General features: G+C 48.0%; 1 protein-coding gene across 1 annotated transcript in view; it reads right to left on the bottom strand.

Annotated features, from left to right (window-relative positions):
• Positions 1-664: 664 nt before the first annotated feature.
• The window catches only part of Trim9 (E3 ubiquitin-protein ligase Trim9), a 209,690-nt gene continuing 186,550 nt past the window's right edge, over positions 665-23,804 (bottom strand). Inside the window, exons 3-8 of the mRNA XM_084582230.1 lie at positions 20,531-20,764; positions 19,217-19,373; positions 13,823-13,962; positions 7,930-8,068; positions 7,561-7,785; positions 665-5,568 (exon numbers count right to left, since the gene is read on the bottom strand). Coding sequence (XP_084438356.1) covers positions 5,171-5,568; positions 7,561-7,785; positions 7,930-8,068; positions 13,823-13,962; positions 19,217-19,373; positions 20,531-20,764 — 1,293 coding nt within the window. The 3' untranslated portion in view covers positions 665-5,170. The remainder of the gene's footprint in view (positions 5,569-7,560; positions 7,786-7,929; positions 8,069-13,822; positions 13,963-19,216; positions 19,374-20,530; positions 20,765-23,804) is intronic.

Raw genomic sequence — 23,804 nt, 5'->3', positions numbered from 1 at the left:
ATTGTGAGTTTGAGGGGTGTAATAAGTAGCCCACTACATGGGTGCATGGGAAACAAACCCAAAAGCCTGGTGGTTTCTTTTGGCAAGGATTGCGCATATCAGCTGCATTTAGCACGAGTCTAGCACTTGAAACATATTGTTGGCTTTCATACTTAAAAATCCCAGCATGCAAAAAATTAACAGAAAGAGCTAGTAACCACTCTCTATATTGCACTTTTCACACTAAACAATTTGAGCGCTAAGCAAAATATTCATCTAAATAAAGATTAAGTTCACTATCCAGCACACAAAAGATTAAGTAAGTTTTGAGGAAGATGTACCAGCAGCAGTGATATAATCCACAAATTTGACTCAAGGTGAAGACGCCCCTTTCTTCTACACATGCACGGCCACATGAGGTGTAAAATTTCCCCTGGGAAAACCACATTAACCCCATTTTCTCAGTGAGAAAAGTTAAATAAATACATTTGTGCACACAAACTGCGGAAAAAATTAACTTGAACATTTCAACCAGTCATGTAATTCACAGGATTCGTTGCAGTCAAAAGCCTGCAGTGGGCACGATTTCCTGGAAAAAGATAACCTCTGCTTGGTGCTAAATCAACGTTTTGTAGCAAGCATGATTTCCCAGATATCTAGGAAATATCTCTGGCCAGGACAAACATTTTGAAGATGCAGAGAAGGAACTTTTATTCAGTCATGAAGTGTAGCACTGCATTACATAAAAATGTCAAGAAAAACATCATAGTGACTTCTCTACTGATTATGCTACATATGCTACAGCAGCAACAAAGGAAAGAGGAAGCCTCTCTGCTATTTACAGCCAGAAAACTTTCATTCCATGGGTGCTAAAGGTAAAAAAAAAGAAAGAAAAACAAATGTGTGGACGCTATATATGCTTCAAGAAACATATATATGCACTGACAACGCAGATACTAAATGTATTGCAGAATAAATAAGTATACAACCATGGCATGCAAGCAAACCCTGGCAGTGTGGGAATCCTAAACCGGCTCCAAGCCACCTCATGATGATACGCTGAGAGGGGCTTTCACTGAATCAGTAGACTGCTACAATCACAGAAGACACCTGACTTGAAAATGCAGTCTCTGCTGGACCCTACAAAACATTTCCGCAGAGGCGCACGCAACTCTGCCCACATTAACACCCTTCAGTAAGTGGCTTTATGAATAACTAACATTTCAAAACAAAAAACTTTAAAAAAGTGCAGCTTGTCTTTATTCTAAGCCACTTCAATGCGATGTTGAGGCATAACACAGTGGCATTAACGAAGCAAACAAACTCAAAGAGAAAAACTGGTAGCTAGCCTGGTGATAGCACCAGTGAGTGGTACGCGCAGACCAAAATTGTTGCGCACTGCAAAATAGCTGCACAAATGGTGCAACTCAACAAAGCCACACTGTGCTTTGCTATTTGTGCAGAGACTACCTAGGATGAGATATGTCTGATGAAAGTTTATGACACTGAAGCACGTACGATGAAAAACATATGAGAGTTATAACATTGGTGTAGAAGGTAGAGCACTCACAAGTAGCCCCCACAAACTCGTTCATACAGCAGCTCACTGCAGTACAATTCTTGCAATGTTTCTGTTACAGAGCAATGTCCACTCATACCTTACGCAGACCAGAAACGCACAGCTGTTCAAGGTGCACTCTTCGCAAGTTGTCAAGGTCTACCTGCTAGTATACTTCAAGACCACTGCTTACTTTGCAGCTCTTTCCAAGGTTAAGCCATGGCCGAAATTTACCAATGTTTAGCAGTGCCATATTTGCCACGTTTAACAGCTTCAGTGACCAGATCAAGCCATTGCTAATAAAACATGCAGTCTTGAATAACACAAAGTATATTTCAAAAAGTGTTCTTGTAACATAGAACTGACTTGGTTACATGATTGAACGGAGGCGTAACCAGGAAAATTTTTTTTTCCGGAAGGGTGGGGGGAGAGCGGTTAAATGCCGCCTGTCGAAAAACAAACGAAAAAAAAAAAAAAAAAAAAAAAAACAAACAGGAAGGCCAAAAGGAGGGTGGGATGCAGCTCTCAGAAAATTTAGGGGGGTGTTCTGACATCGAACCCCCCCACCCCCCCGGCTACGTCCGTGATTAAACATTCACATACAAAAAATAAAGAATGCTATTGGTGCCTAATGCGACCGCAAGAGTTCAAACATCAAGAAATATACTGTTGGGGAGAATACAGGCCTGTTTTGCTTTCATTCATAAACAGCTGTCACAGCAGCGTGGAAGTGAAAGTTAAGCATCCAAGCCCTTAACAACCTTCAACTAAGATTTGACAACTTTTCTGCTATGCTTAGAAGTGTGATTTGTATTTTAACATGCAGTAGCATATGCCCATGCTGCTAAAAGACCAGCTAACATGATAGCTTGTCATTAGGTTCACCAACAAACAACTGAAAAAAAAAAAAAACTGTTAGTACTGCACTGTAGTCTTCCTGGTAGGTGGTGTTTGCAATTAAACGTAACACACTCACCCAGCTGCACTGACTGTGGAGATCATTCAACTGACACTAAACTTCCTTTACATATATCTGACTAGTTTCATTGGCTACATGCATTTTCTTCGTTCCCAGAAGTGAACGTAATGGTGGAAAGAAACGCATTAGTGTACATTGTAATGTAGACAAGGCTGGTTTGTTGATATAGAAATGTTCATGGCAAACACTGCACTTTATTTTTTGAGCCCTGAAGTAGGTTCATGATTTAAACTAAGCAAAGTGATATCTTTTCACAAGGAATAGATAAAGCAGCCAAAATTTCAAGGAATAAGGGGAGGGGGGTGTAAGATGATCCCAATAATCTGCATTCCAGTTATCTAGTGAGCTACTGATCATGCCCGCTAGTTGGACAACAATACTTAAAGAACATTTTGATGTAGTGAAGCTAGAAAAAACTCGAATTAGTACACACTTTGCCTATCAACATTAGTACAAAATGTCAAGATCTCCATCCAAATGTCACTAAAAAGTATCTTCTCTGGTCTTTCAGTGTCACTCACCGAGATCGCCTGCAGCTAAAAGTCAACATGTTTGTCAAACTGATGCCACATGGCTTTGACAACACTGTAAACATACATCAGTCTTCCGCTCTTTCCACAATACGGCATACAAAGTGGTCCAACAAAAAGAATGTTGGCAGCAAAATAAATATAACACAAGACTAAAGGCAAGACACACCATAGGCACCAAATAACCCCATAAAGCAGCAATTTTATGCTTTACAAGTATTCTGCTTTTACTATAAATGAGCTCTGTAGATGCAGTGCTTGTTTCCTGCATCCTGCATAACAGCATTGGACCACACAGGACAGAAGCCAGCACACCTGGCCTTCACCGGTATTTCTCTCAAGATATGTTGCCTGTGTATCCAGTCTGTCCCTGTAGAAAGCTGCCTGAGTGGGCTATCAAGTTGAACAGTACTTGTGAACTATGAGCATTTCCTGAAAAAAATTACCAACATTCCAATGCACTTAAGTCCCCATCACAGGATGGTTTAGTTTGTGATAACAGCTCAAAAACAACGCGCAAACATGTATAACACAAGGGTCTTGTTTCAAGCAAGGATTTTAGAACCGATAGTTATGACAACACGAAAAATACTGCAAATAGTGTAACCTGCACTCTGACTTATTCAACCCTTTGCCATATATTCGCAGAAGAAGGCATCCATATGTAGCTCGATGCCTTGGTAATGAAACATGACAATTCTCCTTTGATAGTACACAATTTGCCTAAATATGCTGATATGTGTGTGTGTCACCCTCAATAAACAGTTCGGCATACCATTCAGATAATAAACTCTGTATGTGTCTTGAAGTGCGGTATGAAAGAAAAAAAGAAAAGAAAGAAACGCTCGATTCCAACTGACCACATACCAGTGCGCCCAACTAGATGAGGATTAAGCAAAAGTATTCTGCCTTCACTGGCACGGTCATAATGTACAACATATAGCAAATAAACACAACTGGCAGTTTTGTTGGAAAAGCATACTGCGATTCAGCCCAGCTGAATTCACTGAGCTCATGACAAGGATAGCTAGACATGTAGAACTGTCAAAAAGACAACTTGGTAAATCTATTATGAATATAATAATGCTTGATATGTTCCATAATGGGGCTTGGAACAACTTCTTTCCATCCCAGTTGCCACCTTTGAAACCTGTCAATAAAATGTTCATGCCAAAATTTGTCAAGTCTCAAAACCTGTTCATGATATGTCCCCATTCTAAAGAAACTAAAATATAGCATTCAACAACTCTGAAAAACTGCTGTGATCATTGAGAAACACTGCGTTTTCTTCCATTCAACTCAGAGTAAAATTTATGAACTTAATTTTCATGCACTAGAACACCGGAAAGCAAACAGGGTCTCTTTTTCGCAGCAATCAAGCTCCGAGTAAAGGTGAACGCATGCCCCTCTCTTTCAGAGCAGGAAAGTCGGCAAATGCTGCTGTTCTGTTTTCAGTGATATGCACTGGAATACGAGCATGCTTATGCATAACGAATGTGGCAAGACATCTAATTAAGCACAATGACAGGCCAAATGGAATTTCTGTAGGACCTCTTTATGGATCCATATCTCAGTCTCAGGTTCAGCCTGGACTTCGTCAGTATTGCAATGGCAGCTTTTTGTGTCATGACTATGAAGGCTAATTACTTGCTGCCAGGTAGTCATGTGAACAAAGTACAAAGTAGACAATTACGACATGCTTCAAAATGATGAAATGTATTCGCCGTTTGTGTACGATTCTGGCTTTGTCCTCACTCCTTTGTTTTGGTCGGTGAACAATGTGTTCCACAATGTGGACTTCTGTGAAACTGCCCCACAAGCAAGGGTCAAATCAGTAACTCTTTTTTTATTTTTTTAAGTTACGATGATGTCATTTCCTTGTGGCAGATTCCCTGCAAAAGCCACACTGTACAATCAGCAAGTGCTAGATGTTATTGTGACAGATGCACCTTCCCGGCAGCAACACTCCTGCACGGCAACCAACCAAGGCAACTTCACACAACGTAAGCGGGGCACATCTTTCCACTTGCGCTACCATTCGAGCTAAAGCATGCTTCACCTGCCAACATGTAGGCCCTAAAGTAAGATAAGGGCCCACTTAATTCGCAGCTGCCGAGAGAGGCTTCACACCACCGGTGGTGGCAAGCTGGGTGTGATCCTGGCGGCAGGTGGATCGGGAAGTTCGCGCGTTTCCTCGCTATCGTCTGCCGCGTCGTCACTGTCGTCTGATGACTGCGGTGGGTCCAGGGCCGTGTGGACAGTCAGCTGCACGTTGCGGTTGAGGCTGAACGCCGGGAAAAGAGCGGTGTTGGGTCCCTGGACGGGGGGCCCCAGGGCAACGGGTGGTCCCTGGCGCTCGTCGTTGACGTAGAAGCAGAGCTGGCGCCTTTCCAGGTCGAGCAGGATGCCAATGACTGAGCCCCTCTCGACGCCACCGTCCATGCGGTGTTCGTGCCGGTCGGCGTGAAGGAACCAAGAACGCTGGTGGTCTATGTACATGCTCCAGCCCTTGTCATCCTTACCTGCAACGGGTGATTGAACACTCACATCACTCATACGAAATACCGCAATTACCCGATTTTAATGCGAAACTGTAGGAAAAATAGAAAAGGCCCAATTTGTGCAGGGGCCAAAAGTGACATATGTATTTGTGTCGCGTTGCTCCTCGTGGCACTCTCAATGGTATTTCGCGACAGATGCGTAATAACGCAAGCACATGGTCTGCGGTTGAAAGCAAATGGAGGTCCATGGCGATAACACAGCACATTTTCCATGCTTTGTGTACTCACTGCTGCAACCCAGCCATCTGCCTGCAAAGCAAACTGTCCCATTGTTTCGGATTCAGGAACGACGCCACGCTCCCCTGAGATTACCGGATGTAAAGCCACTAGTTGAAAGTTTTTCAGTCACACGCCTCCTCTGTGAAAACAACCGCCACAGTATGTGAGCCGGGTAGAACTTTCTTAGTGCAATTGATTCACATGTATAGTTAGAACTTTTCCTCCCCACTCCCTTTTTTCTTGCATAGAAGGGGGAGGGGGGGGGGAGCAGAGAAACTCCATGCATCGCGGCTAGAGCGGCCTTTAGCACGGGCACTTGTAAATGGTGGCTTGGTAATGCAATTTTAGATGGCCATTTTTGCAAAAACAAAAACAGGTAGACTAATTATATACAAGCCAATAATGCAGTTCAACTTAATGGCTCCAAAGTACTAGCCATACCAACTGGTAGGGCAGAAAAACTTGACTGGCATACTGTAGTGACGCCGGAGCTGTTCGCAGTTCGGTTTCAGCTTTGCATCAACGAGAATGCTGTTTTGAGGAAAAAAGCGGTCATGCGAACTGGGTGAATATGTGACTGAAAATGTCCTGATATGTTCTCTTCAGCATTTTGTGACGAAAAACTGCTCGATCAGCGCAATAGTGGAATATCGTTGATATGATTAACACGCTTATTGAATGTTAAAACTTATTATCCGAAAGTCGTATCATCCGAAACAAGTACCAAAAGGTCGCGAATGAAACATACTTGGCATACAACTTACTTTAATCACTGCGCTTTGAATAACCTGTCATTTTGTGCCTGACTTTTTGTATCTCAAAGCCAGAAGGAAGCCTTTTTGAAACTCGCAGAAAGGAGTCTCAGTTTTATAACTTAACTCCGCAGCCGCGGGAAAGCCAGGAAGAAAAAAACTTGGCGCCCTGCCAACTTTGCCGAGATCGTTACCCCCGCGGTATACCCGTGGGAGATCTGGGCAAGAGATAAACATGCGGAGATGTTATCGGCGCACAGCATCTTGACAGGCTGCCAAGGTCAGCACTATGGGCTGCGATAGCGAGGGCACAAAACACAAGGACCACTAAAAAAAAAAAATAATAATAATAAATTTTCAACTACAAAAGTGAGAGGAAGGGGGAGGGGGTCATTATGTGAGCAAATAGTACTGAAACATCGGCCACGACCGTTGCCGTTATGCGGCTACTATCGCCCACCCTCTCACTTAGACAAATTTCACTGCCTCTTCGAAGGAATTTCGAAACTATGCGAGTTTTTCATATCTTTTCGCGATCGTATAATCCAAACCAACGTGAAAATAGGATCGCGTTATATTACAATTGTATTTTGTGAGCCCGGATGAAAATGCGTTGCTTTTATATGACGTCGGCCGAGAACGCAAAAAAAAAAAAAAAAAAACTTCGAAAAAAAAAAAACGTATTAAGCGGGATCGTATCAACGAGATTTCACTGTTATGAGTGTTTACGTCTCTTGCAACCAAATAATTGCATATAAGTTATTAGAAGATCTGGGAGAACCGATTATCGCCCATCATTGCACAATAGAGAACGCATGACCATGCCGATCTCCATGAATCCGGAGTCACCTTTCATCTGCAGCCTGTCTTGTATCCGCGAACTGCGCCTATCTTCATCCATCACAAATAATTTAAATGCAAAAAAATTTGCGACTGTCTTTCAATTGCTTAGAGAGCACCGCGAAAAGACCCTTCTACTCACCCAACATGATGTCCCTGGCCACATCGGCACGTGCCACTCCAACCACGACGTCGGCATTGTTATCGCAGCGGTCCACAGCAGCCTCCCAGTAGTGCACACCACGAGAGAAACCCAGGGAGCCGAGAACAACACGGTGCTCGTAGCTCTCGCAGCGGGCTGTGGCGTTCTCCTCCGACAACACTATGTCGGGATGGCATGCTACCGGGTCCAGCGTGAACCATGCCACTGAGTCGGGGTAGAGAGAGAGAGAGAGGAAGATATAGTTTAGAGAGAGAGAGAGAGAATACGCAGACTTATTTACGATTCCGATTTTCGGTGTTGTAAAAAGCTCGTGGAAAGGGGACAACCACCCAATCAACTGCCACCTACCTTCGGCTGTGTGCAGCACGATGACGTCACTGTAGGGACCCTCGCCGGTGGCGTTGTAGGCCTTCACCCGGGCCCGGTACGCACTGTTGAAGTGCAACCCGTCCACCGTGCACAGGGTCTCCTTGCCACAGTACACCTCCTGCAAGCATCGCGCGTAGACAGGGAACGTTAGGTGCGCCGCACAGCTTGCGACCGCGCATACAGTATGCGTCACCACTGTGCAGAGCGCAAGGGCGACTATAACCACGGTGGAAGAAGTGGCATTGTGGTTTGCGGCAAAACGATAGTTTAACAAACCTGTACTTGAGCGAGATAGTTCTCACCGTAACTATAACTATCCTTCAAACAAAGCCACGTCTCATCGCAACTGCTAGGTTCTAGAGGGAGCACTGTCGCGGAAGTACAGCCGCGTACAGCCGCAAGCCAGGCGCTACATACGAGCACTTTGCCCAGAAATGATGAGTTGCTGTCTATTGTCAGTTTCTGTTCGTCGGTGCACGCTTTCCAGCGCTTTACACGATGCTGGCGCAGACTGCGCCCACACCCCATTTTGCTGCCGCCAGAGCGAGGTCGTCCCAATAAATTAGCCCAAGTTTCCATACTACCACTGACAGGGGCGAGTCGAGCAAACCGCACTGCCTGGTTGCTTTTTGCAAAGACTGCGCTTAGAAATATCCAAGCGCTCGTCCGCGGTCAACAGCTTCATCAATACGCGTTGTACGGATAGTCGATCGATCCACGATGCGGCAATTCAGGACTAGCAAAGAAAAGAAAAAAAAAAGAAAAAAGAAACGCTGTAAACCCAGGGAAAACGTCGAGCGGCATAAGCTACGACAAAAGACAACGAAGAAGGCGAATGAGTCGGGAAAGCAGCTCGACAGAGGAACGATGAGGAACCGCAATGGCTGCAGAACGATCAAGGGAACTCCAGCCAGCCTACACTAAAGTGAACTATACTTGCATCCCGCTCCCCCGCTTGTGGCTCGTATATGGACGGCCTGCTCTCCCCTCCATGCATTGTATATAACTATAAACTATAAACACGGGGAGATGAGGGTGCGGGTTCTCTGGCGGGAATTCGGCACGCAAAGAACACAGCTAAAGCGTGAGCTGCTGCGCCTTGCAACGTATGACGTCATTGCACAGGCGAGCTGGCGCCCGCACTTTTGTCGAGCTGCTGAAATTCTCTTTCGCGTGATTTTCGCCCGCCTCTTAGCTTCGTTTTGCCCCGTCACATAATTGTAAAGTTACGGCATCATCCAACCACCACGCTTCATTATACGCGCACTCAAAGCCTCGAGCTTGGCCACCCTGTTAGCAGTGCTTGACCACCTGCTCCCGTGTTGTTCAACCAAATGGCCCTTGTCACCGATAGCTACAAAGCACTTTACCAACCCGGCGATTTGAGCAGCCACTCCGCAAAGGGCGCCACAGCAGCCAAGTTTTGTGGCTGCCCCCGATTTTAAAATATGTTGTCAGTTGCTCCGGCAACACTGGGCCGCGCCAGCCATGTTTCCCAAGGCGGGCGGCGCGAGGAAAGGGAACACGGTACTCCGAAAACGTATCCAGCCACTCAGCTGGACCCGGAGGGGACGTTATACTGGCAGATAAACTTGGTTGCAATAATGTTGTCGCTTTCAACTCTAGGTCGTTGGGAAACTCCCCTGTACCGTAGCTAGTGGACTCAATGTGGTTAATGATGATGATGATGATGATGGCGGAAAGACTCTTTCCGAAGCGGATATAAGCGTCCAATACGACCAACAATGCGGCGGCGACCGAATTTTTATCTGTTGTAGGCAGTCATTTGCACCCGCCACCGCTTCGGTGGTGAACGACGGCTGTTGTTACAGCGCGCGTCTTTCTTTCCCTCTTCCTTTTCTTTCTTCTTATCTTCTCTTCTGTCTGCACGAGGCAGCGGAGGTGGTTCAGCTACAGAGCCAGTAGCAGGCCTGTGCATTTCCTTTTTTTTCCTGCCTACAGCCACAACAATAATAACAACAACGATCACACACGCACGCGTATCAGAAAATAAGTGTTGACAGATGAGCTAGGTGGCAACGCCATATCTGGGAAACATGGTCGTGGGAAAGACCATCCCGATGGCGAATCTCAAGAGCCGCGCAGGTCGAACCGACAATGAAACAAAACTTCGCATACAATACCTCCAGTCCCCTGGAAATTGGACGCTGCTTTTGAAACGCGTCTATTTACGGTCCGCACTCGGACCTCGCTCCTGATAAACACTTGCAATTTGCGGGCCTTATAAGAAGAGGTCCCAGAGGAATACTCCACCACCCCCGCTTTCAGTATTGCTCGTTTTCAATATTTCCTTTTCCAATAGTCTCTCAGTGCTAAGCTCTTACGCGGATTGCTCGGAGCAGCAGAAATGAAGCGCAGGGATGAAAAAAAAAAAAAGCAAAAGAAAAAAGAACAATAAGACATGAACATGAGGCAACAAGCCTCCGCCTGCGATTTTACTTCACGCTATTTCTTAGCTAGAAGCAAAGCACAGTGCTTCCCATTTTTTTAAATATTACCTGGCAACAACTTCTGGGACAGGAAATAACCTACAAGTGCTTGATGGTGGTGGTAATGAAATATTTATTACAGGTACCCCTCCTCAGTCCGGGAACGTAAATAAAGAGGGCAAAGAAAGGAAGATATAGTTCGAGGACGAGGCATAATTCTCCGTTCGCTGCCGCACATACGAGGATAGTGATAAACGAAATTAAAGAAACGGAGAAAAAAAAAAAAAAGTTCTGTGACTATGGTACTGGGTTATAGGCGACAAAAAAAAAAAAAAAAAAAAAAGAAGACCAGAAAGCGCCGACAGTGCAACAAACACAACCAGCTAAACAAGCATCCAGTTCGGCGAAACCGGGGTTCGTTAGCTTACCATGGAAACGGGAAATAGTAAAATAAAAGGAGGGGTAAAGGAGGAACATACGCGCATGCAAGAAGTACGACGCAATCGAACACATTCGGAGGGACCAGTCGCCAGTAGGAAACGCAGCGATGCCTAATAACGGCCCCGATAGCCGACTAGTGGTGCGGAAGCGACGGCCAAGAAGTGTCTCCTCACAATGTCATATCCAGCGCCCAGGATTTTAAGCGTCCGAGTTGTCACCGCGGTTTCCCAGCGTTCCGATATTAATCCCTTCTACAGCGTACGACGGAGGCGGAGAGACCGCCGCGGCTCCACAAAATGCCCCCCTTCGCTCAGAACCAGAGGAGCAGCTGGGCTCTGCTCCGCAAGAAAGGAGTCCGCGTCTGGCGTACGCGCTACACGCAACAAGAGGACAAGGTCCATCCGTGGTGCCACGAGGAAGAACAAAGATTGAAGAGGAGGCGTAGCGCACTGCATTCGCGCCTCGGCACCCGGCGCAGCCTCCGAACTGAAGTCCATCGAGTTGGACAGGCGGCGGGGTCCGCGCGTGCGGCTCAGCCAACTGTCAACGCGGATCGCCGACGACCATGCAGCATCCTCCCCACCGCTCTTCATCTACCAGCGCGGCGGGAGTGTGACAGGCAACGGCGTGATGGCAGGCGGCAGAATCTCTGGCAGCGCGCAGCTGTCTGCACCGTGTGTCGCCCACTCTGCGAATCTCGAGAGCGGAGCGACAGCGGCTGGTGCTGGCGCAACGCCGAAAACAAAGCCAAACATATAAGACAGCTAAACCAACTAGTAGAGCGACCCGCGCGGTTCACTGCAAAATTCACTTGCTCGACTTTCGCCCAAGCGACGACCAACGTTCAGTGCGCCCCCCGACAGTGCGATCAACCACGCGCCATGCAGCAGCCGTACAAGAGAGGCAGAGAGAAGGGAAGCTTCGCCGTTTCGGAACGCGGCGGCGGGTATGACGCGGGAACGCGTTGCGTCGTTCCCCTCGTCGATCTTTGCTGTGCGCGCGGGCCTCATTCGATTACGCCCGTCCACCGCCGCGGCCGACCCAAAGGTGAAAGCGCCAAAGTCAGAAAGAAAGAATGAAGGAAAGAGGAGAAGGAACATGTTTTACGAGCCGTCGGGACACGGGGCCCCAAGAAAACCCAATAAAGCTAATGCTCCGAGGGAGACGCGGTCGACAAGCGCGCCAGGGTGCCATCCATCTGGAGCGAGCAGTGCATCCATCCACCTGAAACCGGCCGCACGTGTTGTTGGTCGGCGTGTGTGGGTTAGCCGCGGCGGCTGCCCTTCGCCCGTTGGACAACGCAGAGCGCGGCCGGAGCGAGCACGAAGGCCGCCGTGGTCGGCGGAAAACATGGCCACCTCATTATCCGGCAATTATGGGTAGAACGCTCGCGAGAAACACTGCAGCGTGCAGAACCGGTGAGAACGGCGACACTGGATCCCAGATGGGTGTTTCACATTTAGGCGCAGCTACCCGAGAGCTGCAGCCGCTTCGAAAGTTCAGAACAAGAGTCGAGCTTTCACTGCGTCTACGTCACAACCACCTTTAGCAAATACAATCACTGAATGCACGCGAAAGGGGAATCAAGAGCTCGGAATTGAAAATTGAGTTTGTTTTCACTCAAGCAATGTTCGAGCCACGAAAGACGTGAAATCGACCATGAGCGTAGAAGAGACAAATAACGAAAAATATCCTCACTTGATCTTTTATCGTTGACTGCGCGCTGATAATTCTTATACCTTCGAGATACGCGTTGTCTTCCCGGTTGCCCTCAACGATCATTGGCCGCTTCGAATAATCAGGTGGTCCAGTTTAGACATGATGCTCACGTTATCCCCTCTTCAAACTTTTTCTTTGGATCGTGTGCCATCGGCTCTCGGAAAAGAAACGTAACTCCAAAACGCGCGCCAGGGATGTGATCGATCCAAAGAGTGCTTCCCCGCGCGGCCCCGTCTCAAGCGTCAACCACATCGGACAGGGACAAACGATCCAAACACTGCTCACGCTCGCTAATAAACCGCGCAGGTATTGTTCACCAGGCACTGCGTACGTTCGCGATGAAAATAAAATTGCAGTCATTGTCATGCGCTGGCCCGTCGTGCTTTCTTTGATGTCCACACAGCACGTACCAAGGGCAGTGGTATGTCAGCTATTTCTTTTTTCTTTAGCTTTAGCATATTCTTTCGCAACGCTCCACATTGGAGACCAGTGAGGCACGTATATTTCGTACATATAGAGATTTAGCTTACTGGAGACGTACTCACATAGACGTATATCGGTTTACCGTACCCCTCTCACGCAGGCGCAGTGGCCGCGATTGCACTCACCCTGTCAATGCGCGTGCGCAGGAAGGGTCCGGCAAACCGGTATACGTCTACGTCTGTACGTCTCCGGCAAGCTAAATCTCTCTTAATATGCTGAAATAACCTTTATACTCGGGGACACTTTTTCTTGGCAATGGGCGCAAAGGTAAGGAGGCGGGGCATCTTTAAACGTGTTGCTCCGCCATGTAGTCCGACCGCGCGGCTTTCGGCCTGCATAGACATTGCAGATCATTTCTTTCGTTTGCTTCGACAGCCAGCGTCTCTTGAACTTGACTCGAATCTTGTCTGGTGAAAACGCTTCCAACCGTTGCAGAGTGGACGAACCAGTACCAGAACGATCCCGAACAGGCGGCAGCCGCCATCTTGTCTGCAAAGTCGGGGCGTCTCTAAAACCCGTGACAGGCATCGCACAAGAAAACCCGGTGGAACCAAGACAAGTGTTTTAGGCATAACAGTTTCATTTCGGAAAATCGTTATAAAAAATTACCGTAAATAACTAGCGCTATGATTTCAATTTGTTTTTGCAGAGACTGGTCATGTAACTAGGGACTATACTCAGCTGCGTAGGAAGATGATGCGTTTTGGTTGTGTAGCTTTGGCTCCATTGCCAAGAAAAAGTGTCCCCGAGTTTAGTGGTGTACAATGATGTCTCCTTACCCGGAAAGGTCCGGCGTTGCCGTCGTCCAACTCGAGTACGTATCCCTGGACGAAGCTGCCGGCGTGCTGCTGCCAGGCGACCGTGACGCAGTTGTTCTCTGCCGTGGAGTCTTCCGGTATGAGCTGCGGCGCGCCCGGTGCTGTGGCGGGGGAAAAGGGGAGAAAGGATAAGGGACGTAACGCGCATCGTTGCCGCAGGCTCAGTGGTGCTTTACAGATGTCAGTGAGAGAACATATCCGGCTCGCAAACAACCGCAACTGTAAACAAAATCTACAGCTGGCGCAAGCCAATCAGGAGCCGAACTTTCAAAGCCACTCTAAGCAAGAACTGCGCGCGATTGGCTCATATTTCCTTTACGGTGAAGCCTCGTTAGGTCCAACCTCGCGTAGCTTGAACTGCCGGTTTATAACAACTGACGTTTTTGTCCTGACGGCATCACGCGCACGACACAGGCTCCCGCTATTTCGAATGCTGCATAATTCAAACAAATTTTCGGTAAAGTTTGATTTTTAATTATAGCAACACGACTGTAATGTACCGGTAGAAGGAACACATAGTGGAACACTTCATTCTCGAGCGGCTACGCGCCAGTAGAGTTCTTTTTTTTTTTTTCTTCTAGTAAAGTTTCTCTCCAGCTATATATGACGGCGTTGCATGGAGCATTTTCAAGTACCACACAGAAATATTAAAACAACAGGTTTGGTCCATGGGCGTGAAGTATTTGTTGCCATTTACGATGGTCCAACTTATACACGCTAGCAATCGACTGTCAAAGTGATGGAAGCAATCACTCGGGAACCGCAAGAGAGTGCATGAAATGCGTTGCCAGCTGGGATTATGACGTCCGTTAGCTCAAGCTGTAGCTTCTATTTCAGTAACAGCGACCAACAACAGAACACTTGCCTCCAAAAAAAAAAAAGAAATTTAAAATAAAAGGGGGGGGGGGGTATTCAAAATCAGCCGTTAGAAAAAATAAGTTTTCATATATACACCTAGGCGCGCATGGGCAGATGATAATGAAGGGCGGCAACGTTCACGATTTATCCTACAACACTGTTCGGTATTTTCCCAGAGTGGATTTATATCCGATTATCGAATGATGGTAATCGGAGTTTATAAACAGTTATAATGCGAGCATTTCCATTTTTCGGCGCTCTAGAAGCCTGGAATCTCTTTCTATCAGTTAAATGCCCATCTACCTTTGGTGGAGAATAACACGAGTACATGACTAAATCCTTGCCCTCCCTCCCGCCTTTCCATCATGAAAAAAAAAAAAAAAGAGGCTGCACGGAAGATGAATCACATAGCAAAGAAGACAGCTAAGCCGAACGCTTATCCCATATCGCTGAGGGGACTGAGCTACTAGGATGTTGAAATCGGCAAGCGGGGCTTTATGTCGTTTGGTAGCGCATGTAATGCATTAGCTTGCGACTTTATGCTAATGACTACGTGTGAGATAGTAGAGGCACAAATTACGGGACTGTGGGCCCCCCATCCTGCTCTTCTTGGGAGGACGCTGTGCTAGCTGCTAAACCATCCGACCAGCTGAGGCTCACCGACAGAAACAAGCTGTGAGGGAGCGGATGGAGGATGCTAACAATTCCGGAAGAGGGAACAGTCGCCCTAGTGAAGGGCTAGGCAGTAATTTCGACCACATGGGTATCTTTAACGTGCACTCACATTGCGCAACACACGGACGCCTTTGGTTAGGGCGCTCGACTACTGTGCACAAGAATGTGGGATCGAATCCCGGCCTCGGCGGCCGCTTTTCGCTGGAGGAGGAAAGCAAGGCACTCGTGTGCTGTGTGAAGTCAGTGCACGTTAAGAACCCCAGGTGGTCGAAATTTCCGGAGTCCTCCACTACGGCGTCTGTCATACCCTGAGTCGCTTTGGGACGTTAAAACCTCATAAGCCAAAAAATAATTAAAAAAAACAGCCTTTAACAGTTCGTCACAGAAAGAGCCCAAGAGTACAGACTCTTCTCCGAGAAGAGCGACCGAGAGGGTCATCAAAAGGGGACGCAAATCGACACTCGTACATAAGCAAAATGCACCACCCGCGCTCTGTGTACACTGTTATTTACGCACGTGACAGCTTGTTCGCAGTACGCGAAGCTCATCGCGTTCTCCTAGAGTGCGCCGCATTTCATATCAAAACCCCCACTCGCTTCTGTCGCGACGAGCCGAGAAGAACGAAGCACTACACCCTCGCAGCTCATACAAGCCGCCCCATTCTCCTACCAGCCTCTTACAACCTCCCCATTCGCACGACGGCTCTGCCTGCAAGAAAAGAAGGGGGAAGGGGGGCGCAACCTGCTGGCGCTGCGCCTTTTAAAATTGGCCCACCTGCTTGATATGCAGCGGCGGCACCAGCGCGAGGAAGAGAAGCGGGCTTTTCGACGAAGCTCCCGTGTTCAACGGTGCAGCACCGGTTTCGCGAGCCGCCTTCCCTCCTTATCCCTACACACACCGGAAAGACGGGGTAGGAAGGGGGGAGAGGGGGGCACGCGCTGACTCACCCTCCCGACACCTTTTGCCCCCTTCTTCAGAGAGTGCCAGAGGAAGGCCATGCCTTGCTCGCGCCAAGGGCTCGCAACCGTGGGGGCCGTATAGTCGCCGCAGTACCGAGTTGACCCGATGGAGACTCAACAGCACCACGCAACAGAAGAGCGAAGGGAGGTCGTGCGCCTAATCGAGACCCAGGGTTGCCAATTGAAGTAGCGGCAGTAGCGGCGCTGGCACCGACCATAAAATAATGAAGTAATCAACACCCTCCCCAATTTGCGACATTTTGTTTCTTTCCTCAGCTTCTCATAATGGCCGCCGTTTCGGGGCCAAACAAGTAACAGCAGCATGCCTGGCTGAAGTAGCTGCACCGATCCTGTAGCGAACAACATCTCGCTCACGGCGCAATTAAGAGAGCGCACCATGGGAGCGCACGCTACCAGTTCCTGTATGCTAAACTACAGGTGTCAAGAAACCTTCGGGCCGTCCATTACGGAGAGGCAGAGCGTACTAAAAACCGTCCACGTTTGCCATACTCTTTTCTTCGCTGATATACCTGCCCAAGTGTCGCTTGCAGCATGGCCTGCAGAAGCCCGTCATCACAAGGCATGCTGCGAGGGCCACCAACAAAGCGATGAACTTGAGGCAATTCAGCGCGCCTCAGGAACGACACTTTCAAACTGCAACTATATAAACCCCTCGTTATACCGACTACTCCATCTTCCTTGTCTAGGCGGAAGGCATAAAGAAAAGCAAACGGTGAGAGCAGCTAAGTCCCTCGAGAGAACTGTTTCTCAAGTTAGGCTTAGCTTACAAAACTACGGCCGCCATCTGCACGGAAAATCTGATTAAAATTAATCAATTTTGCTTTACGCAAAGTTTAGTTAGAGACGATTCCCACTGTCTGGCAAAGGAAAGAGTCCACTCAGGCCGCGACGGCGGGAGCGGCGGTCGCGCCACTCTTCGTCTCGCGCACCAGCCAGCCAGCCAGCCAAACACCAGTGCAGCCAGTGTTGTTGATTCGCGCCACTCATCGCTCAAAGGCGCGCAGAGGAAAAGAGCGCCGGGAGCGAGGAATCGAGGTGCACGGATGAAGGCGTTGAATCGACGGCTCCACCGCAGTACACCGGCCTTCTCTTCCTCATATTTATTTTCCTCCGGAACGCGCGTCGGCGGCGAAGGAGGGAGAGGGAAGGAGCTTTGAGCACGAAGCGCCGATGTGCGTTGAGCGCTCTTTCTTGCGCGCAGTTCGTTACCGTAGAGCTCCGTGCTCGCTTAAGATTCCGCCGGCGTGTGCGTCTGAGAAAAGTGAGCGGCGGCGACGAGGCAAAAGCAACACCGGCACCACCTCCTTTCTACGAGCGGCGCCCCAATCTCCATACACGAAGAGGGCCGACAGGTGCGATGCCCCGTGCCTATATGTACATGTCCCCGCTTTCGGACGACCTACGACGAACAAGCCGAGTGTGCGACTGATCCTGGGTCACGCAGGCGGTGTCTCTTTTTCGTGCAGCACCCTTTCCTGATCGTCGAATCGCGCTGAGTATCCTCAAAAGGCGACCTGTGTCAGCGAAGACGCAGGCGCGAGCTGCACTCAAAGAATCGCGCGCGATCAGAGAGATAAAAGACGCAGTACTAAAATCAGAAGCAAAAACAAGCAAGCAAACAAGCCAAAATAATAATTACGAGGGACTTTAGCGACTAAAGTAGTGAAAGGCGAAAGCCTGAGCGCCGCATTCTGCTACGCAACTAGCATTGATCAGTAATTATTAACGAACTGATTAGTGGTTAGGAAGGTAATTATTAATTTAGACAATTAATTAATCATTAATTAGCTAGTTAACGAGTTACTTTATTATTATTTATAATTAATTAACTTATATTTCATTGACATATGGCATATAAGGCACGCATTCGCGCATACTGTGGTGGTGCTCTGTCATTGGTCGAGACCTCTATGACGTCATCCCGCATCGGCCAAAGGCTTTCGCCTTAAAAGACTTTTCGACAGAATGAGCGCTGCTCCTTTGGAGGATCGTTCCGCTACAGGTTCCTGTCATTGCAGCCCGACGTGCTCGTTGTCGTTCTTCTACTGTCCGCTGTTCTACTGTTTTTACTGCTGTTGCAGACTACCAGCGCACCTGCAAACTCCTCTAGGTCACGTGATATCGTGACGTCACGCACCCACCGGCCAATGAGCACTTATTCATGTCACGTAAGCCTGTGACGTTACAAATGCCTTGACCAATCAAGAAATTTCCTGAAACCGCCGTTTTTTTTTTCTGCTATCACATTAACAAGAGGAAACAGGCGGCGAGGCATGCACAGGCGCGACACGTTCGCATTTACAAGCACTCGTGTTTACCTGCAGACTCGTCTCCGTCAGCTGCATGAAAGTGAAAAAGAGAGAGAGAAGGAGAGAATGAATGCAGTCGGATGGGAAGGGCACTTAGATGCTCCGCTTGTAAAAAAGAAACAAGACAGAGGTAGATGCTACCGCTTAGGCAAGCCCATAAAGCAACTAGCCGTGCTTTGTCGCTATCTAACGAAGACACGTCCTGGGGAATTTGTAATGATGGTGGTTCATGGTGCACAACTCCGGAATGCAAGAATCAGAGAAGCAAAAGCCTGCATACACACATGAATGGTGCGTTACGTCATCACGGCGTTCCTATCACAAACAGCAAGGGACGATAAACTGAACAGGTCGCGCCTGTAATATACACATCGCCCCAATACTCCCCGACTGCAGGACCACCTTATTTCTGCTTAGTTTTTCCGTGTTTATTGCATTTGATTAAAAAAAAACAATAACCCCGATTTTTATTCTGGCAGATTGGTTCTGAGAGGCGGGGAGACGCGCGTGCACGGGGTGAAACAGCCACTCACGCTTGAGCTGCGTGAAGGTGAGCTGGTTGACGGCGTCCAGCACCGAACGTTGGTCCAGCGTCAGGTCGAAGTCCGGAGAGGCCCAGGGCGTGGGGGACATGTCCTTGTGCCACGTCACGTCCACGTTGGCCACCCGGTTGATCAGGCCCGGCCCAATCTGAAAGGAGTGTATACGTTTTCTATCATCGTTACCTTCTTAGGTGCCAGAGTCCGCGATTAAAACTGGCCGCTAGGTACCTGTCCTGACGTCACAGATGGTATACAAGGTGTTTTCTAACATTTATAGATTTTTATTCAAGCAACTATCAGAAATCAGTCACTGCGCTCTGATAGATTCTGCTGCTGGACAGGCATAATGTGCACTTTGAGGTAAATGATTATACGATCAATTTGCGAAGATTATATAATCATTTTTTATTTTGGGAGCAAGGCTATATTGCGAAACTGAAGACTGTAAACGTCAAAGTGAGCGAATTTTTTTTATAGTTATATTAACCGAGAACGTGGATCGAACTATCACGCGTCAAAAATACTCATCTGACACCTCGCTGAGTTGGGCTGCCCCGCAATGAGCTTTTAAAGAATTGTTAGTATTAAATACAGACGCCGTCTGTGTATTTGACGGTGCACAAGTTGACCTGATTTTGGCGACAATGGCCCGCGCAACAACGCCCCTTTATCATATATATGCAATACGGGAAAGCAAACTGCGTGAGTTTTCAAATTAATAGTTGTGACTTTCGATTTTCGACCCACATTGGTGATCACGATCATTAAAAACTAATCTCACTTTCGACGTCAACGGTCTTCAGTTTTGCAATATAATCTTGAGCTCACAAACTCCAAAATTAAAAAGCCGATTAGTGAATTAATTAGTCGTTCAAACTATTTACTGAGCTATATCACGTTTGTAATCCATGCAATCTTTTATAAAAACGACCCGCAACATAGCTGCCAAAGATAATGTAGCAATGAAAGAATAACCAGAAAATAATCGTTAAAATAAGCTGTTGCCAGAGAAAAGGGTACAGTATGTGGTATACGAGTGAATATGCTTTAAGTGATGAAGTAACACTTTCTCGAATTGTGATGCTGATCGTAAAGCTACCGTAAATTAGGCCGCATGTGTTTTTTTCAATGTGTCCTGACATATGGCACAGCACACAGGCGTGGCCTATAGCGAAATCTTGCTTATATCGAAATGCGCTATTCGCGGCCGAGATTAAAATCCGCGAATAATCCCTTGCTCAGCAGCCGAACAGAGAATCGTCAAACCACCGCGTCGGCGTGAGAGTGCGTTGCAGTGCAGCCTACCTGTAGGAAGGCTGCGTGGTCTGTCTCCTTGAGTGCCTCGATGCAGAACTGGAGCAGCGCCGTGGTCCGCTGCAGCGTGACGGTGCAGTTGGACAGCTGTCCCTTGAGCGCCTTGAGCTTGGCCTCGCGCTCACGGCGCGCGAACGCCAGCAGTTCTCGCCGGCGGGCCTCCAGGGCCTCAGCCAGGGCGTCGCACTGAGCCGATATCTGCGCCTCGAACGCCGAGCAGTTCTCCTGCGAGACAAAGATCTAGGCTTACTCAAACAGAACAAGATGCGCACTGCACGATCAAAATAAAGCGAGCGTATGCAGGGGCAACGCAGTTGAGGACAACACGCAGAGGGCTATGGAACGAAAAATGGTAGGGGTAACGTTAAGAGATAGGAAGCGTGCAGAGTGGGTCTGAGAAATAACTCAAGTTACTGACATTCTAGTGCAAATCATGAAGAAGAAATGGGCATGGGCAGGACATGTATAGTGCGAAGAGAGGATAACCGATGGTCGCTTGGAGTAACAAACTGGATTCCAAGGGAAGGAAAGCGTAGCAGGGAGCGGCAGAAAGTAACGCGGGCGGATGAGGTTAAGAAGTTCGCAGGGGCCAATTGGATGCAGCTAGCACAGGACCGGGTTATTTGGAGGAATATGGGAGACGCCTTCGCCCTGCAGTGGGTATAGTCAGGCTGATGATGATGATGATGATACAGAGGCAAACCGCAACTCCAGAGGCAGCATATATACTTTGCAACCTTCCATTTCCGTTACATTTTACGTGATCGTCACGTGACGTGAGTCAGAGCGAAAGCAGTAAAAAAGGTGGCGACCAGTATACCGCACGACACGGCCGCTCTGGACGCAGCGCCGCCGATAGCAGCGTCGAGATCGGCCCAGACGTACTCTTCAGCTCGCATGCACTGCGTTTAGCCGGGTACATCTTAACGAATTCGGTTAAAAAGCTTATCATCAAACAGCTCTGTCAAAACAAAGACCCGGTGAAACTGGGGACCGAAACCTCCCGAATGCAGGGCGGATGCTCACGCCACTACGCTGTTTACGTTTAACTATTTATATTTTTATATTGTTGGACTCTACGATATAAAATACAACAATATTACATCGTAATAATGGTGCGGGGGAGGTCATCTTCTTCGGCTTTAATCTACCTGCTGTTGAACCCATCCCTATGTATAGACAATGGCTGCAGATTCAGACAGTGCTGAGCCATGTACGAACTTGTAAAGGTGGCGCAATTAGATCATTCTCTCTGGCCTTAATGTACCCTCTGGTGAACTCGTGAGTGACTATATACAGCTTACGGATACGGAGATTCAGACTGTGCTGGGCCACGCTTATATCGCATTAACTACAAGACTCACCGAAGAATTGGAATCTGAAGTAATCTGAATGCAACACTAACAAGTCATAACATTGGTGCAATTAAGCCGAAAGAGAACGGCTAACGCTTTTATTTTTTTATTTATTTATTTTTTTTTTTTTTACAAACCGCAGCGACCGACACGGCCGCTGACGGCGATACTGAGGAATTCGTGCCTGCAGAGACCACGACCAAGCGACATTCTGTGCTGTGACGCGCGGCTCGAATACCACGCATACCCGGAGAATGGACAGCATAAGAATGCACCACTTGAAAGAGCGTCAGTTGAGGAAAAAAAAAAAAGAAAGAAATAAGAAAATGCCGAGAACGAAATCCTCTTAAAAGGATGACAGCGTATCACGCAGACTAGACTGTGAATCAATCGGGATTTGTCGGGAGTTATGCAACGGTTGTAATAAGATCGCGCGCTCTCTGCCGGGACCGGTACCGAGAGCGGCGGGCGTGTGCACGCTGAACGACACCTCCATACGAAGAGAGTGCGGACGCATTCCACGCTCTGCTCAAAAAAAGTATTTTTTTTTTTTTTGCGCATACCGTGATTCAGTAAAAAGCATCGGAAGGCTAAAAGTGAGCCTTTCGAGTCCTTCCGCGCTCGTGCCTTCAATTTTTTTATTATTATTATTTTTGTACACTCTTCGTTCGGTATTCAACCGTATATTTTGACACTGGCAGCACGCAAGATTAGGCTACAGTGGTGTGGATTAAACTGAGTACGAATGGGTATCAAAAACGAAAACGATAAGGGAAATGTTAGGGTACATAGCGAGCAAGAGCACAAAAGGAAATTAATGGCATCCACAGAGAGGTTACAAGGTATACGCGGTTGTAATCACAGGGTTAATCGAGGCCGATAGAAGCTGGCCTCATTGTATGGCGGACGCAGTCACGCCTACGACGATGCTGGTGGTGAATGTTGCGCCACGGTTTAGGTGATAACGATGACAGGCATGCTTCAACACGCAAAACCGCCTTGACGGCAGCGGCACCAAAATACAGAAACAGCCGGTTGCCGAGCGGCCATTATTTATAGGGCCTGGTTGTTTGCTGACTAGAAGTGAGCAGCAGAAACACAAAAAGGTCAGGATTATTATTGCAAAAGCAATACTACGCCAGATCTAACCGCTCGTCGCGTGGTCCCACCTGCAAGAAGAAGAAGTTGAAGAAGAAGAAGGAGGAAGATGAGGAGAAGGAGAGGAAGAAGAAGAAGAAGAAGAAGAAGAAGGAGGAGGAAGAAGAAGAAGAAGAAGGAGGAAGATGAGAAGATGAAAGAGAAGAAGAAGAAGAAGAAGAGAAGAAGAACGCTCGGTCACCGGAAGCTAATGCTTTCGCTCCATATTCGGTTCAGCAGCGTTGAACCCTTCTCATTTTTTGGTTTATTCAATGGATAACATCTAAGACCCTCACACTGCCAGCTGGCGACAGGCGCCCTTCGGCAACATAAAAGTGAAAACGTATACAGCACGCAGTCCTCTGCAAGGCCAGTGAACTTGAGAACCAAATCGTCAATCGACTCAGACTCAAGGCGGCCTACGTAGCAAGCTTGGAATTGTCGTCACTTGCGCTTTGGGAGGGAGGTATACGCACAGAGAGCGAAAGTGGCGGAGCCATTTCGTTCCTTTCTCGCTCATTGTTCACGGTTTGCCCAGCTTGCTGCCAGTCGGTCTCTCGGCGCGACATGTCGCGCTGAGGGCCTCGCAACAACTGTAGCCAGAACAGAGGCGCCTGTACTACCCAGAAGTGTCGCGCGCGCTGCATCGACCGCGCCGAGCGCCTGCCGAGCTCGGGGCCGCGCACATTAGATGTGCCAGTCTCCTAATGAGCGGCGGGGAAGAGGAAGGGGAAAGAAGGAAACCCGCGGAGGCCTGCCGAAGACGCGCGCTC

This window comes from Amblyomma maculatum, chromosome 10 (assembly GCF_055883805.1).
Source record: "Amblyomma maculatum isolate TAMU_Amacu chromosome 10, ASM5588380v1, whole genome shotgun sequence".
NCBI lineage: Eukaryota > Metazoa > Arthropoda > Arachnida > Ixodida > Ixodidae > Amblyomma > Amblyomma maculatum.
This window is presented reverse-complemented; position numbering and strand designations above follow the sequence as displayed.